At 40.2% G+C, this 14,103-nt stretch overlaps 1 protein-coding gene across 35 annotated transcripts in view; it reads right to left on the reverse strand.

Moving 5' to 3' along the window:
• Positions 1 to 6,999: 6,999 nt before the first annotated feature.
• Positions 7,000 to 14,103, reverse strand: part of PPIP5K2 (diphosphoinositol pentakisphosphate kinase 2) — a 52,029-nt gene continuing 44,925 nt past the window's right edge. For 29 of the 35 annotated variants that reach the window (XM_083403695.1, XM_083403683.1, XM_083403699.1 and 26 more), the window contains 3 exons: positions 12,091 to 12,240; positions 10,175 to 10,294; positions 7,000 to 9,654 (listed from right to left, as the gene is read on the reverse strand). In XM_083403695.1, the coding sequence (XP_083259821.1) occupies positions 9,626 to 9,654; positions 10,175 to 10,294; positions 12,091 to 12,240 (299 nt within the window). In that variant the 3' untranslated portion in view covers positions 7,000 to 9,625. The remainder of the gene's footprint in view (positions 9,655 to 10,174; positions 10,295 to 12,090; positions 12,241 to 14,103) is intronic. The other 6 variants (XR_014503042.1, XR_014503043.1, XR_014503044.1 and 3 more) reach the window with 1 other exon arrangement.

Consider the following 14,103-nt stretch of genomic DNA (forward strand, 5'->3'; position numbering starts at 1 on the left):
GTACCTCAGCTAACTGCCATGCAGGGGCATTGCTAAGTACTTAATCAGGATTGGGAGTGGGGGTGATAATTTAGAGATGTGAATGCACATATGCAGCAGGGCCAGCACGTCTGTGAGGCAGAAGGCAGACTCCCACAGGGCTCTTGCCCCCATGGCTGCCCCACTCGTCCCTATTGCAAGAGAAGTGGTGTTGGCTTCCGGTGAGATGTTGTAGACATCTAAGGTGATCTTGCAGGAAACGGCAGCTGTGCAACCCTGGTAAGTGAGGCTTCAGGGCAGTTCCCATTTTGCCTTGGGTAGCAAAACAAGATGAGCCACCCCTGATGTGTAGGGATGCCTCTGGCACATTCAGATGGGAGGTGGCTGCAGGCTCACAAGCGCTGTACATTACAATAGACCCGGGGGCTCTATATGCTAAATTTATTGGGGTGGGAACAATACAGGAAGCTTTCTCAGACTATTGATTCATTTAGATCAGGGGCCAGCAAACGTTTTCAGCAGGAGGCCGGTCTACTATCCCTCAGTCCTTGTGAAGGGCTGGACTATATTTTGAAGGGGGGGAAAGAACAAATTCCTATGCCCCACAGATAACCCAGAGATGCATTTGAAATAAAAGGACACATTCTACTCATTTAAAAACACACTGATTCCCGGACCGTCTGCAGACCGGATTTAGAAGGTGATTGGGCTGGATTTGGCCCCGGGCCTTAGTTTGCCTACCCATGATCTAGATCAACATTTTTTACATAGACTGGCAGATGCTCTCCATGAGTCAGTACCACCTTGAAATGCAGGTGATGGAACCTGAGATCTTCTACATTCAAAGCAGATGTTATGGCCTTTACCACAAGGAGATCCAGGGGGCTGTTGCAAAATAGCTGGGCCTTGGGTTACCTGCCCCCCCCCCCCGCTAACAACTCTCTTGCTGATATGGCTGAACTCCGCAGGAAGTTGTCTTCACAAAATAAAAGGGCATTCTGCCTCAAACATCTGGAATTAAGGGAGTGGCTTTCAGAGGAGATGCACAGCTTTATTTATTACATCTGCAAACCACCTTTTTTTGAAGGACTTCAAGCAAATATGCAGAACTCCTCATTTTTATTCTCACAACAAACTTGTGAGGTCAGCTAGGCTGATAAGTAAAGACAGGTTCAAAGTCAGCCAGTGAGATTCAAGGGTGAGTGTGGACTTGAGTTGTGCTTCAGCACCCTTCAAGATACTAGTCATTCAACTTAAGACGGTTATGATATGGCAGTACCTCCTTTCCTGTTATTTTTCCACTTTTGCTTTTGCAAGGGGCTCATATGACACTGTCAGCAGGTGGTAACAGACAGGCCCTTCTAACTCACTTTTTTCAGCCACACTTAATTACATATCTGCATATTTGGTGGCAGTTACGTGTGTGTATGTGTACTATTGCAGCCTATAGACAAAATTAAGGAAGTGGTATATTTCAGCATTTCCCCTTTTTGCTTTTAATTTAATTTTGTTTTTTTAAAACAACAGGAAAACACATTGCAATATCCAGTTGGTGCACCCTAATAGCCATTTGCTATTCCATGTGTGCTTAGATTTATGCCTAAGGTGAAGGTAAAGGTACCCCTGCCCGAACGGGCCAGTCGTGTCCGACTCTAGGGTTGTGTGCCCATCTCACTCTAGAGGCCGGGGGCCAGCGCTGTCTGCAGACATTTCCGGGTCACGTGGCCAGCGTGACAAGCTGCATCTGGTGAGCCAGAGCTGCACACGGAAACGCCGTTTACCTTCCCGCTAGTAAGCGGTCCCTATTTATCTACCTGCACCGGGGGTGTGTTCGAACTGCTAGGTTGGCAGCCGCTGGGACTGAGCAACGGGAGCGCACCCCGCCGCAGGGATTCGAACCGCCGACCTTTTGATCGGCAAGTCCTAGGCGCTGAGGTTTTACTCACAGCGCCACCCGCGTCCCAGATTTATGCCTACCATCGCCTTTTTAAAGAGACGACTTATGAACCACCATTACCTCTTTAAGAATTATGATGTGTTCAGGTACTTTGTGCATTAGCATGCTAAGTCTAATTCACTCCTTAGCCCTGGCCTGATTTGAAGAAAAATAGGTCATGCTAAACTAAGAATAAGGATTAACATTAGGGAACTATGTTACCGTTTACACTATCATTATGCCTATGGCAACTCTTGGCAATGAACAAGGACCTGCACATTTAAAAATATTGCTTTTCATTGCTGGGGTATTGAAAACTGGCAGCTATGAACCTTATAATTCCTATAAATTATAGGAATTTAGAAATACTTGCAGTGCTGTATTGCAACCTTGTTTACCTAAAGAATCCTTAGCAAATTCATTCTGCTTTATTTTAAAAATTAGCTGATAGCAGAAAGCAGTTTCTAGAGGAGGAGCAGTTCTTGTTTGCTACAGCAAAAACACTATTGTGGCATCTTAAAGACTTAACAAATTTATTATGGGGTTGGTTTTCGTGGACCAGACTTGTTCATCAGTTGCTTCAAGTGCAATCCTAAATTGGCAGGCACACACATGCACGCACGCTCTCATACTGAGAAATAATCTACCATAGGGTTAATCTAGAAGAAGAAAAATAACAGAACACCACTTCTTATTGCCTATCACTTCTAGGTGAAACCACTCAAATGTGTCATTAATGATCTACAGCCCACACCGGTACAATGCTGCTTACCTGTTGTGTGCCCTGGGGCGGTTGTTATTTCTAACAGAAAAGGCCCCCAACCTAAAATAGCTACTCTTCAGCATTAATGGGTCACATAGCAGGAAGTCAGGGAGCAGACCTTGCAGATACAAACTTTGTTCCCATATCTACTCAGATGGAATTCCTGTGTATGCAACAGTTGTATTAGCAGGCAGAGATTTAACATGCTAGGGGATACTGAGCCAGGTGAATTTTTGCTTGTTACACATCTCACACAAAAGCCCCTGGATTTAATAATGCTATCAGTCAGGATAACCTGTTTTGCTGTTTACAATTGGGCAGTAATTTCCATCCCCCCCCCCTATGAACAATGTAGCACCATCCTGAATTAGCAGACAAAGCTGTATTTAGACATTTATATGTCCTGTGTAGGGTTAATTATCTATCCCACCCCCACCCACCTTTTATGAGTCTCAGAGTTCTCTACTTGAAATGTGACTATGGAGATACAAATGTGATGTAGTTTTATTTAGTAAATATTTCCATATGCAACACTCACCAGTGGGCGTCAGACCCTACTTTTCACCCTGTCTTCATGCATGAAGTGTTCAGCTGTATAGCAGGCAGAAGTTCAACATGCTGGGCATTGTACCTGTTGAATTTTTGCTTGTCACATGTTGGTAATTCAGAGACTAAAAACATAAGCTACCTGCCTGTACACCTGACCAACTTTTTTTTTAACAGTGATATTGCATTGGGGTGATTGCTGCCTTTCCTGAGTGGCAGAATGGTCAGTCTGAAACCAACTCCCACCTTGTGGTAAAGGTAGAAAGTGCAACATAAAGAGTATTTTGGCCTCTGCAATATTGAAGAAGCATGACAACTACATTCCAGGGTTCAAAGGCTTCTCCAGTTACCCATTTATTCCATTTGCCACTGAATGCATGAAAGGTCGTTTTCGAATATAAAAAAAATAGTGCTGAATGTGTGGGGCGTTATATGCTCATTATGAGCAGTGAATTACATAGGCATGGTTTTGATATGTGGATTCTGTCAAATGGAAGATGAAGATTTAGATTTTGGTTTAAAAATTACAGCTCTACCTGTGCAAATCTGAGCAAGTCAAGAGAACAGACAGCATGAAACAGCTTACTTTTAAAAAATGGTTTAGCAGAAACCTAAAAAAAGATAGTGAGCTCATTTTACCCTAGCATAGAAACTAATCAAAATCAGTGTGCACACTTTAAAGATACATTGCCACAAAGGAAATAGGACAACCCAAACACTATTATGCAATGCAGGGAGAATATTAGAAAAGCTGTAAAACATATCTAAACCAGTATGTTTCCATCTTCCTTATAATACATATTAGTAGTAACAACAAATGAAACCGCTGTGGAGACTTAACACCTTTGCCACTGGATATTGAGACACAGTTTTCCAAGAAAGTTTTCACCTTTATTTTAACTAGCAATCTGCATTTTCCTTACCACCATATAATACAAACAATGCAAGTGCCGAATGATATAAGGTTGGCATAGAGCATTAATGGTTGTTGCAGTACTGCAGCAAGGTAGTAAATGAATGGTTGCTGTATGAAATGGTAGTAAATTAAAATGTACATCTTTCTCTGAGAAAAGTCCCACTTGGTCTGTACCATCTCACTGATATTAGGAGCTACACAGCATGGAGAAAGACCATATGCTACTTGATTTCAATCAGCTGGTTAAGAAATTCAGATGCTGAATTATTTTGACTAAAATATGCTACCAGAAATGTCATGCATAAATATACCGTATATGCCTTAGACTTTTGTATTTCAAAATAGCCAGAGAATGATTTAAAACATCTGGCAATAGAAGGAAAAGGAAAAGAAAAGAGATAGATCTTAAAACATATGCACTGAAGGCCTTAAGGTAAAGGTAAAGGTACCCCTGCCCGTACGGGCCAGTCTTGACAGACTCTAGGGTTGTGCGCCCATCTCACTCAAAGAGGCCAAGGGCCAGCGCTGTCCGAAGACACTTCCGGGTCACGTGGCCAGCGTGACATCGCTGCTCTGGCGAGCCAGAGCCGCACACGGAAACGCCGTTTACCTTCCCACTAGTAAGCGTTCCCTATTTATCTACTTGCACCCGGGGGTGCTTTCGAACTGCTAGGTTGGCAGGCGCTGGGACCGAACAGCGGGAGCACACCCCGCCGCGGGGATTAGAACCGCCGACCTTTCGATCGGCAAGCCCTAGGCACTGAGGCTTTAACCCACAGCGCCACCCGCGTCCCAACTGAAGGCCTTAGCTTTCTCCAAATAATTTAGATGGAAAGTTTCCCAAAACTAAAAAGGCAGGAAAAACATGAACATGTTTTAGTGGGTGTGATAGCAAGGGAGACGAGTGGGAAAAGGCTTCTTCTAGCACTTTGGGTCACTAGAATTTTAAGCCTATAAGAGAAACATCTCAAAACCCACAGAAGGAAAAAGTACAGGAGGTTGGTCAGACTCTGTCAACAAGAAGTGGTTCAGAATCATTAGAAGCATAGCCTGTATCACACGAAACATCTTTTCCAACATGAGGTTTTTTTTGGGGGGGGGGGACCTCTTGTTATTTGTGCATGAGGAAACTACTTTGGCTAGTTTGTTATCATTAGATGTGAACAAGGCAAAACAGACACGTACATTAACTTAACATACATGCATTGACACATACACTTTACCTGTACTGATGTTAGTGGAAAAAGTAATGTATTCTACATATCCCTTAGTAACCATATCAAGGGCTATTTCTAGAGTATTGCCTTTGTGGAGTACTGCTCAAATGCTACACCATACTGACATTTCTTTGCGTAAATGCTGTTTTAGCGGGGACACCTGGGCTCCTACTATCAGTCTAACAGTTACAGATGAAATATAACCAGACATGTAAATTGCAGGTTTGTTTACCTATTACTACTCTTCTTTGTTAGTGTGCTCTTGCAGTGTGTAAATGAATGTGTGTAAATGAATGCAATGTGTGTGTAAATGAATGCAGTACAATTAAAATACATACATATAACAATCACCTTTTTTGCAGCTGTGGTTTGCCATTTGATTGCAAGCTTTAAGTACATTTTATGGGCCCTTTCTTACAAAAAATAAAGGAAAAAGAGTAAATCAGCATTGATCTTAGAATTAGTATTTTGGACACAAAACCACATCAGTGGTGCTTGCAAAAAGTCCTTGCTAGTAATAAAGGTAAAGGGGCCCCTGACAATTAGGTCCAGTCATGGATGACTCTGGGGTTGTGGCACTCATCTCGCCGGCGTACAGCTTCCAGGTCATGTGGCCAGCATGACTAAGCCGCTTCTGGCGAACCAGAGCAGCGCACGGAAACGCTGTTTACCTTCCCGCTGGAGCGAAACCTATTTATCTACTTGCATTTTGATGTGCTTTCGAACTGCTAGGTTGGCAGGAGCAGGGACCAAGCAACGGGAGCTCACCCCATCGCCGGGATTTAAACCGCTGACCTTCTGATCTGCAAGCCCTAGGCTCTGTGGTTTAACCCACAGTGCCACGCGCATCCCTATCTGATGAATTTTTCTTCAGCAGGGTGTTCCATAGACAAGGGGCCACCACTGAGAAGGTCATTTCTCAGCATCTGGCAGGGGCAATCAGAAGAGGGCTTCCCTCAAGGATCTCAAAGCATGGCCAGGAACATACAAGAAGAGGTGATCCTTCAAATACTGAAGCCCCAAGCCATGAAGAACTTTAAATGCCAAAGCCAGCACTTTGAATTGGGCTAGGAAATGTACTGGAAGCTAGAGAAGGTGAAAAGAGTACTGGCATAATATGCTTACATCAACATTCCCAGTCAGTAGTCTTTGCTGCCATATTCAGTACTTTTCCAGACATTTTCAAAGCTCAGTCTGCAACATGTTATTGGGTAAAACTCAGTACTGTACAAGTGGAGTTCTTCTTCCTCACCTCCCTCCTGTAGTCTTCATGCCAACCCTTCAAATCTCCCAAGTTTTTTTTTTGGGGAGGGGGGTTACAGAGTAGGGTTGTGGTAAAGCGGGGGTGTGGAGAAGAAAATGAAGTCAAAGTGCAAGTGGAAATCCATTCTGCTTACACATGGACACCACTGGATACAACCAATCATAGCAATCCAACAGGTGGTTACTGGGGCACAGAACACAAGGACGTTTCCAACTCACCTTTCTTGTGCAAAATATTAATGTGTCAGGCCTAAGTGTTTTCCAATATAAAGTGGTGCATGTCTACCGCAATTTCTTTTAAACACTTGTAGTTTATTAGAACAGAAAAGTAAAGTGAGAGTTAAGAATTTATTATAGAATACACAGAACAGACACTATCTGTTGCTATTGACTCTTTTATTTAAGAGCAGATCAAAAATATGCCAAAGCTTTGGTTGTCTGGAATGATATGCACACTTAAATTATAACATTTTCTTATAGAAAAACAGTAAACATAACTTATACATTCAGAGGTGAGCAAGACAAACATTGTCCATATTATAAACTTGCATTATAGATAATGAAATGTTTGCAATGAGAAGTTACGAATCTATTATATATTTGGTATCTTAAACCATACTTAAGAATTTATCATATGACCTCATATGAAATATGCACAGCAATGCAATGGCAAGTATAATGAGCAAATCCACTCTCATGGACAATTGCCAGGATGAGAATCAGCCTTTTTAAAAAACACAGAAACCAACAACAATTATATTTGAAGGTAGGTTTCCTGGTATTTAACAGGAAAATATTGCTGTTGATGAGAATCACATTAATATTAATCCCTGGGTTGGGCTCAGACTATTTAACAGAGTACACTCACTGAGAGATATAGGACAAGTTAGTTAAGCCTCATTGATTTCAGTGGGTCCAAACTGACTAAGCCTGGACCCAATCCATTATATTTCATAATGAAAATAAAAGGCATTCAATTAATCGTGTCACAAAGGAAATCTTAGGACAACTGACAAACCTGAATATGTTTTGAAAGAACACCAAGATTTCTCAAGATTTTCATAGCACTAATAAAATCTTCAGCTGTCTTTAACTAACAGCAGAGATGAGAAGGACAATGATGGGAACATTAGCTGTATTGGTTTATGTTCAAGTGTTCAGTGCTGAAACAGTAATTATGTAGATTTGGTAATGCTACAATTTCTTTTAATTTCAAAACTTGACAATATAATCTGCACATATAGAAAGTTCCCAGCATGGAATATTAACAGACCAGCTGTTTCTGCTTTGATGAAGCCCTGTTATCCACACGTGAACTATGCTTTAAGCAGTATTCTGCAGAAATCTCTTGAAGAAAGTCATATTTGCAACAAAATAGAAGAGCATTTAGGAAAAGTGTAAACAGGAAATTACTTTTAGGAGAGGAGCTCATAAAGCACAGACACTAACAACCAAAGTGTATTTGAATGTCAAGGGTCTGGTGTAAACATACAAAGAACAAGGAAATTAAAGGGCATGTCATCTGCACTCAGCATACCTATAGCCAAACAAAAATTGCTCTCTTTGGAAATGTATTTAAAAAAGAGATGCTCCCAGGTAAAGACTAAGTGTGCCAGGTGTCAGTTTAGGCAACATACTAGTAATTAGCTCTTAATTCGCAAATGCAATACAATAGAGACCTTTAATCACCTAAGCAGTACCAGAATTGTTAACCTGTACCTCCATATGGCTGAAAGAAACAGGAAGGCAGAGATTGTTGCAAGAAGCCACATTTAAGCTGGGGTAGGGATCAAAAAACAATATTTTGCACTCGGGTATAAGATTGAAATACTATCCCTGACTATAGCCCATTTAAGCAGGACTACCATGGAGAGAAGTCAAGACCAATGTCTTTTTCCCCCAGCACAGTTGGGGGACGTGACACAGATCATCACTGATAGTGAGTTCCTTAAGTTTGGTAGTGGGCATATGCCAGGCGCTTCAGAATTGGAAGCTAAATATTTCGCTATAAAACAATGGTCTCTCATGTTGCAGGTGTTTTTTGTTTTTAATGTTTACCATTTCATCTGCCGTTAAGTTACTTGGAGCCTTGAGAAGTTCCAAAGAAGGTATAGCTGTTCAGCCACTTGATATTACAGTTTTCTGCTGTTTTTCAAAAACTGGAGCCGGGCTCCAATGAAAACTCTCTGTGAAATGAGTTTAAGCTGTTTCTTCCTCATAAAATAACACAGCTTTCTTTCTAACAATGAACCTTTCTAATATTACAATTATTATATTAGCACTTAAGTGGCTCAAAGTAATCTGACCTTTTATTTTTCAGGTAATGGTGTGTGTACCTTCAAAGTATGAGGGCTTAAGTGCTTTTCATTTATCATCCAGCTCCATTATGCATTTCTACCAGAGGGGAAAGAACCAACCACTGAGATGCTGTCACAGATTGACATTCATAAAGGCATCTGTTAAGCAGAGTCCTATTAATGTGCTTTGGTGATGAATAAGTTTTCATGTCCGGGCTTTAAGGTCTACTGTAGGGCAAAAAGGAAATGGTGGCTTTTTCTACCCCTCTCCTATCTCCCTATTAGCTGCTCCTTTATAATGCAAACCAGTATGTTAGGCTGTTTTGGTTTGTGCGTTAATTTAGGACAACAAAGATGGTAAATGTCGTGTGCAGTTTCTCTGTTAAAAGATAACCATTTCCTTAAAACAATGGTGTAAACATCTTTGCTTTTCATACTTTAGAAACAAAGAAATCACCTTTCCTGAATATATACTATATATGCACTTCAGTAATTATTTTATATACAGGGAAACACATACTTACACAGAGAGAAATGAATAGCCTTTTAAAGCTAACTTATTTGTCTACAAAGAAATATACACTGCTAAAGATGGCATTGGCAGCACCTTCCAGTTTTGCTCGAACTGCTTCATTTCTTCTGAGACAGTTTAACCACCAGTGCTAAACAAGTATTGTTTTAACTCTTTTTTTGGCATTTTATGATGTATCAAACAGGAGGCGAAGAAACACTGGTACCTGCACACAAGCAAAACAGAATCATGTTTCTTATGGTGAATAGTAATATAAAAAAAAGACATGATCAAGACAAACAAGCATTTTAGTTAGCTTTCAGGAGGAGAAACTTAAAACACTGAAACCAATACAACTTTGGCTATGTCATGCCCAATATTATGATATCTCTGAAACTTGACAAAAATAAAATTAGAAGGATGGATTAGAAAGGGGCAGCCTTTCCCTGGTCAGGGTCTGAGGTGAATGGGAAGTTGCTGCCTCCCCTCTGCCGAAGCCTCACTTACTGAAATCATGTGGTTGCAGGTTCCAGTGAGATCTTGTGAGAGATCCATGAGATCTCGCTGGAGCCCCCAAACTGCTTCTTGTCTAATGCATCATAATGAGACAGAAAAATAAGACCAATCCACACCAAAATGCTCTCAAATTTCTTAAAGTATAAAGCAAAATGATTCTGAACAATCTCAGACGGTTCTTGTTAATAATTAAGATGGATGTGAAAAGTTTTTTTTCAAGTATTACTTACTTGACGTAGTCGAGGAACATTCTCGCCGACTCAAAGGGTCTTCTTGTGGCGTTGGTTGGATTTTTGCAGGGGTGTATGTATTTAAAGAGTTTTTTCTTGCATCCAGAAATGATGGCGAAGCTAAAAGGGTTAATAAAAGTTACAAAGCTATTTTATCTTATGCTTTCTCAAGTAACTGGATGTTGTCAATGCTGAAGAAACAGAGATTATATAAAGTATCAACAAAGGCTGTATTATTCTTTGAACAATTGCCTCTGAAAAGTGTGTACATTGTTTTTATGCGAATAGTACAGTGAACATATTATGCTCCAATATTACTCTTCATCAATATGGATCTATAGGTTTTTGTCAACGTCATGTTTAAACTATTAAACAGTCATCTTTTTTGTTTCCAAGAAACCTATTTAGACAAACCTGAAAGCTGTCTCACTAACTGAAATTGGCATGCATGCACAGAAAATAGGTATCTGGCCAAATATGTATTTTGATATTTTTCTTATTTACTTCTTCTTTGTGTATAGCTTGCTGACTACTAAATTTAGCTATTGAAGAGTAGGATAATAAACTAGAGTATGAGGGTCTAATACTGCCTGAATAAATAACTTTTTCCTCAGAGCATATTATCTCTGAGACTAGGTAAAGATGCCTAACTCAGCTTCTACTCACTTTTTTGACTTAGTGCACCAAGATTTGCTAATTTAAAAATTGTTATGCTTCTCTTTACTGCTGTTTTCTACCACAAGGAACTTGTGAATTTTGCTTAAAGGTAGAGGCAGGTCTGGAGAATTTTAAATTTACAAAATCAGACATTTTGTGTTCCTTCATCCTAGCAGGTGTAACTTGAAACCTGCATTGCACCTTGGAATGGAAAATATATTAAGTCTGTTACCTCTTCCCATGCTCCATCTTGAGACCAAGCACAATGCAGGCTTCATGGCTTCAACACTAGGGCCATTTTTTGATCCCCTCACCTCTCGCTCTGCTTAAAATCTAGCCTGACAAAGAATTCTGGACAGCTCAAAAGCTTTCTCACTATTTTGTACCAGTTTGGATGCCCTAATAAAGGTATTGCCCTACAATGGAATTTGGGAACTACAATGGAATTTGGAAGTTGCAGAAATATCAAGAAATCTGCATGGCAGTGTTCAAGCGGAAAGAGAATAATGTGCTATAGGCATCATAGTCTTCAGGGTCCAATAAGCTACTTCAAGTATACAGAGAGGTACAGTGGTACCTCGGGTTAAGTACTTAATTCGTTCCGGAGGTCCGTACTTAACCTGAAACTGTTCTTAACCTGAAACACCACTTTAGCTAATGGGGCCTCCTGCTGCCACCGCGCTGCCAGAGCCCGATTTCTGTTCTTATACTGAAGCAAAGTTCTTAACCTGATGCACTATTTCTGGGTTAGCGGAGTCTGTAACCTGAAGCATCTGTAACCCGAGGTACCACTGTATGTGCCAAGAAGGATCTTCATTTCCCCCACCTCAGCAACTCTATCTGAAGTTGCTTAAGTTTTTGAAACAAAGTTTCTAGCTTAGCTATGGGACATATGTGTGGAGTGGAGGGGTAGAATGGAAGCCCCACTTCTTTGGATCTTAGCAGTTTGTGCAAATAAGTGTTGTCATTATACAGAAATTTTGCACAGCATACATGCAGTGTTATAGTCATATTGTGTGACTAATTTGAGTAAAATTGCATTCTCTTACACTTCCAAGGACAGCCAAGAAGACAGCTGCAGTGTGGGTGGTGTGGTTATATGCCAATTCATGGGGAAAATGAGGAAATACTTATTTGATTAAATCTGAAACAGTTTATCAGTCCCACACCGGGAAACACTCAATCCTAGTATTCAATGGATTGCCTATGACCAGCAGCGTTTTGCAGTTTGCGAAATAAAAGACATAAAAGGTAATTACGCAGAGAAAATGTGGATGCGGCTTGAAATCTGTCGTACAAAGGAGTGGCAGCAATGGAAGCAAGAAATTCATCCACCTGCTTTAATGACAAGGAGTTATGGAGGGTTTCTAGAGGGCAGATTGAAGGCACCATGGAATACAATTCAAAGCCTGAAAAAGAAAACACAGACACACACACACCACATATTTCCAACATAAAAGGAAGCAACTGAGCAATTATAATGGCAAAGGTATGTTCTGCAGAAGTATGCTTAACAGGCCAGAATACAAAGAGACCCGTGCATGCCATGTGCGCCTAAGCACTTCTGAACCCAGTGCAACTCTCCAGATTTCTGCTCCGTTTGCACTGCATCAGAAGCAGCTCCAGAATGATCGCTTGACTTTCTGAAGGGAGTTTTCCCAGGTAGACACATGGCACATGCAGGCCTGCAGTGAGAAAGATGGAACCAAAAAGCCTCAAACATGATTCTGGCTCCATCCAAACACATGCAATCATACAGTAACGCTTCAGATACTGAAACAATATGGAGCTGGACTAAAGGGTGTCAGAATTTCCTATATATGAAGCTCATGGTTCTGCATATACATAATATAAAAACATTTTTATTTAAATAAGTCTAAGGCAGCAATTTAACCACCACTTACACAGATGTAGACCTACTTATCCATTGTACTCTCCAATAACTCTAATCTAGGTTTTCATTCAATTTATAAATTTCTATATAAAACAGACTTAAGAAATCAATGAAGTAAAGGCTCAGCATGTCCCTATGTTACTTCCATAGGCATCAGAGCTGGCTCTTCAAGTCAAAACTCCTGGTCATCTAAGTCTGAAAGTACTGTTTTCTGAGAAGAAAGCAAGGACAACCCTCTTCCAGGATTATGACAAGTTTCCTTAATATTATTTACATCCAGCTTCATTACTTTTATAACAGTTACTGTCAAGCCACAAATAAATCTGAAATCCAGGGTTAGGCATCATAAGTAAAAACATAATCAACCATGCATACCTGAACTAACGTTAATTTAAAACTCCATATGCGTACATAAGCTTTAAAAAGCACTTGTGAACTGATTCAGACAGCTCCCCACAAAAAAAGTGTCCATATAAAGTTTCACTATTCCGAAAACAAAAACTGTAATTTTACTTAAGTTGCTGAATTTCTCTCAAGACCTTTTTTCCAATGACATAGGTTTGCTAATGAAAAAGTATTCATGTTTTTAGTGCAAGGTACATTTAAATGTAATATGAAGTAAACTATAGTGAACTCCAAAACTAAAGAATTCAAATTCTTTTTATCTGAAATCACTTTTCTCTCCTTAAATTTCTAGAGAAGGAAACTTTGCAAATGAACATTTTGGTATCTTATTGAATTGTAGCAGTTAAGCCTCTGTGTGTGCTTCAAGTTAATTGTGTTTAATGCATAATAATTCTTCTAAGAATACAACACTACGCATGCAGGCAAGCGCGAACCCTTTCTTTGCATTACAGTAAATTCCACGAGAACTGCAGCTTTCCCTGACTGGAGAAAATCCACAAATGTGTATGAGTATCTATGTAAGGCGCAATTTCATGGGACTATGGCAGGCTATTTTCTTTAAGTGCTCATGTCTATTTTGGTGCTTATGATTACCTCATGTCCAATAAATATCCTTTGAAACAGTTAAATCTGAAGCTCAATAGTGTCATTTATATTTCTGCATACTTCTTTTAGCTTTATTTACCTAGGCAATAAAAACCAACTATTCACTTGTGCACACACCCATCTTTTAGCAGCTTCATTACTGGATTATCAAGCATTGGAGAAATACCCTGAGACATGTGCCGAGAGGCCATTTCCACTGGATTGAAATTGAAAATGGTAAAAACCTATTCATTTGTGTTCTTTTATTTTTAAAAAGACACCTACGTATTGGACAGTATGCCTTCAAATGTCTGATCTGCTAACGTGAGCTGACCTCTTAACATACCAGTTTCCATCAAAATGAAAGACAATGAAAGGGTTAGCGCAG

This window comes from Podarcis tiliguerta, assembly GCF_965153285.1.
Source record: "Podarcis tiliguerta genome assembly, chromosome: 11".
Classification (NCBI taxonomy): Eukaryota; Metazoa; Chordata; class Lepidosauria; order Squamata; family Lacertidae; genus Podarcis; species Podarcis tiliguerta.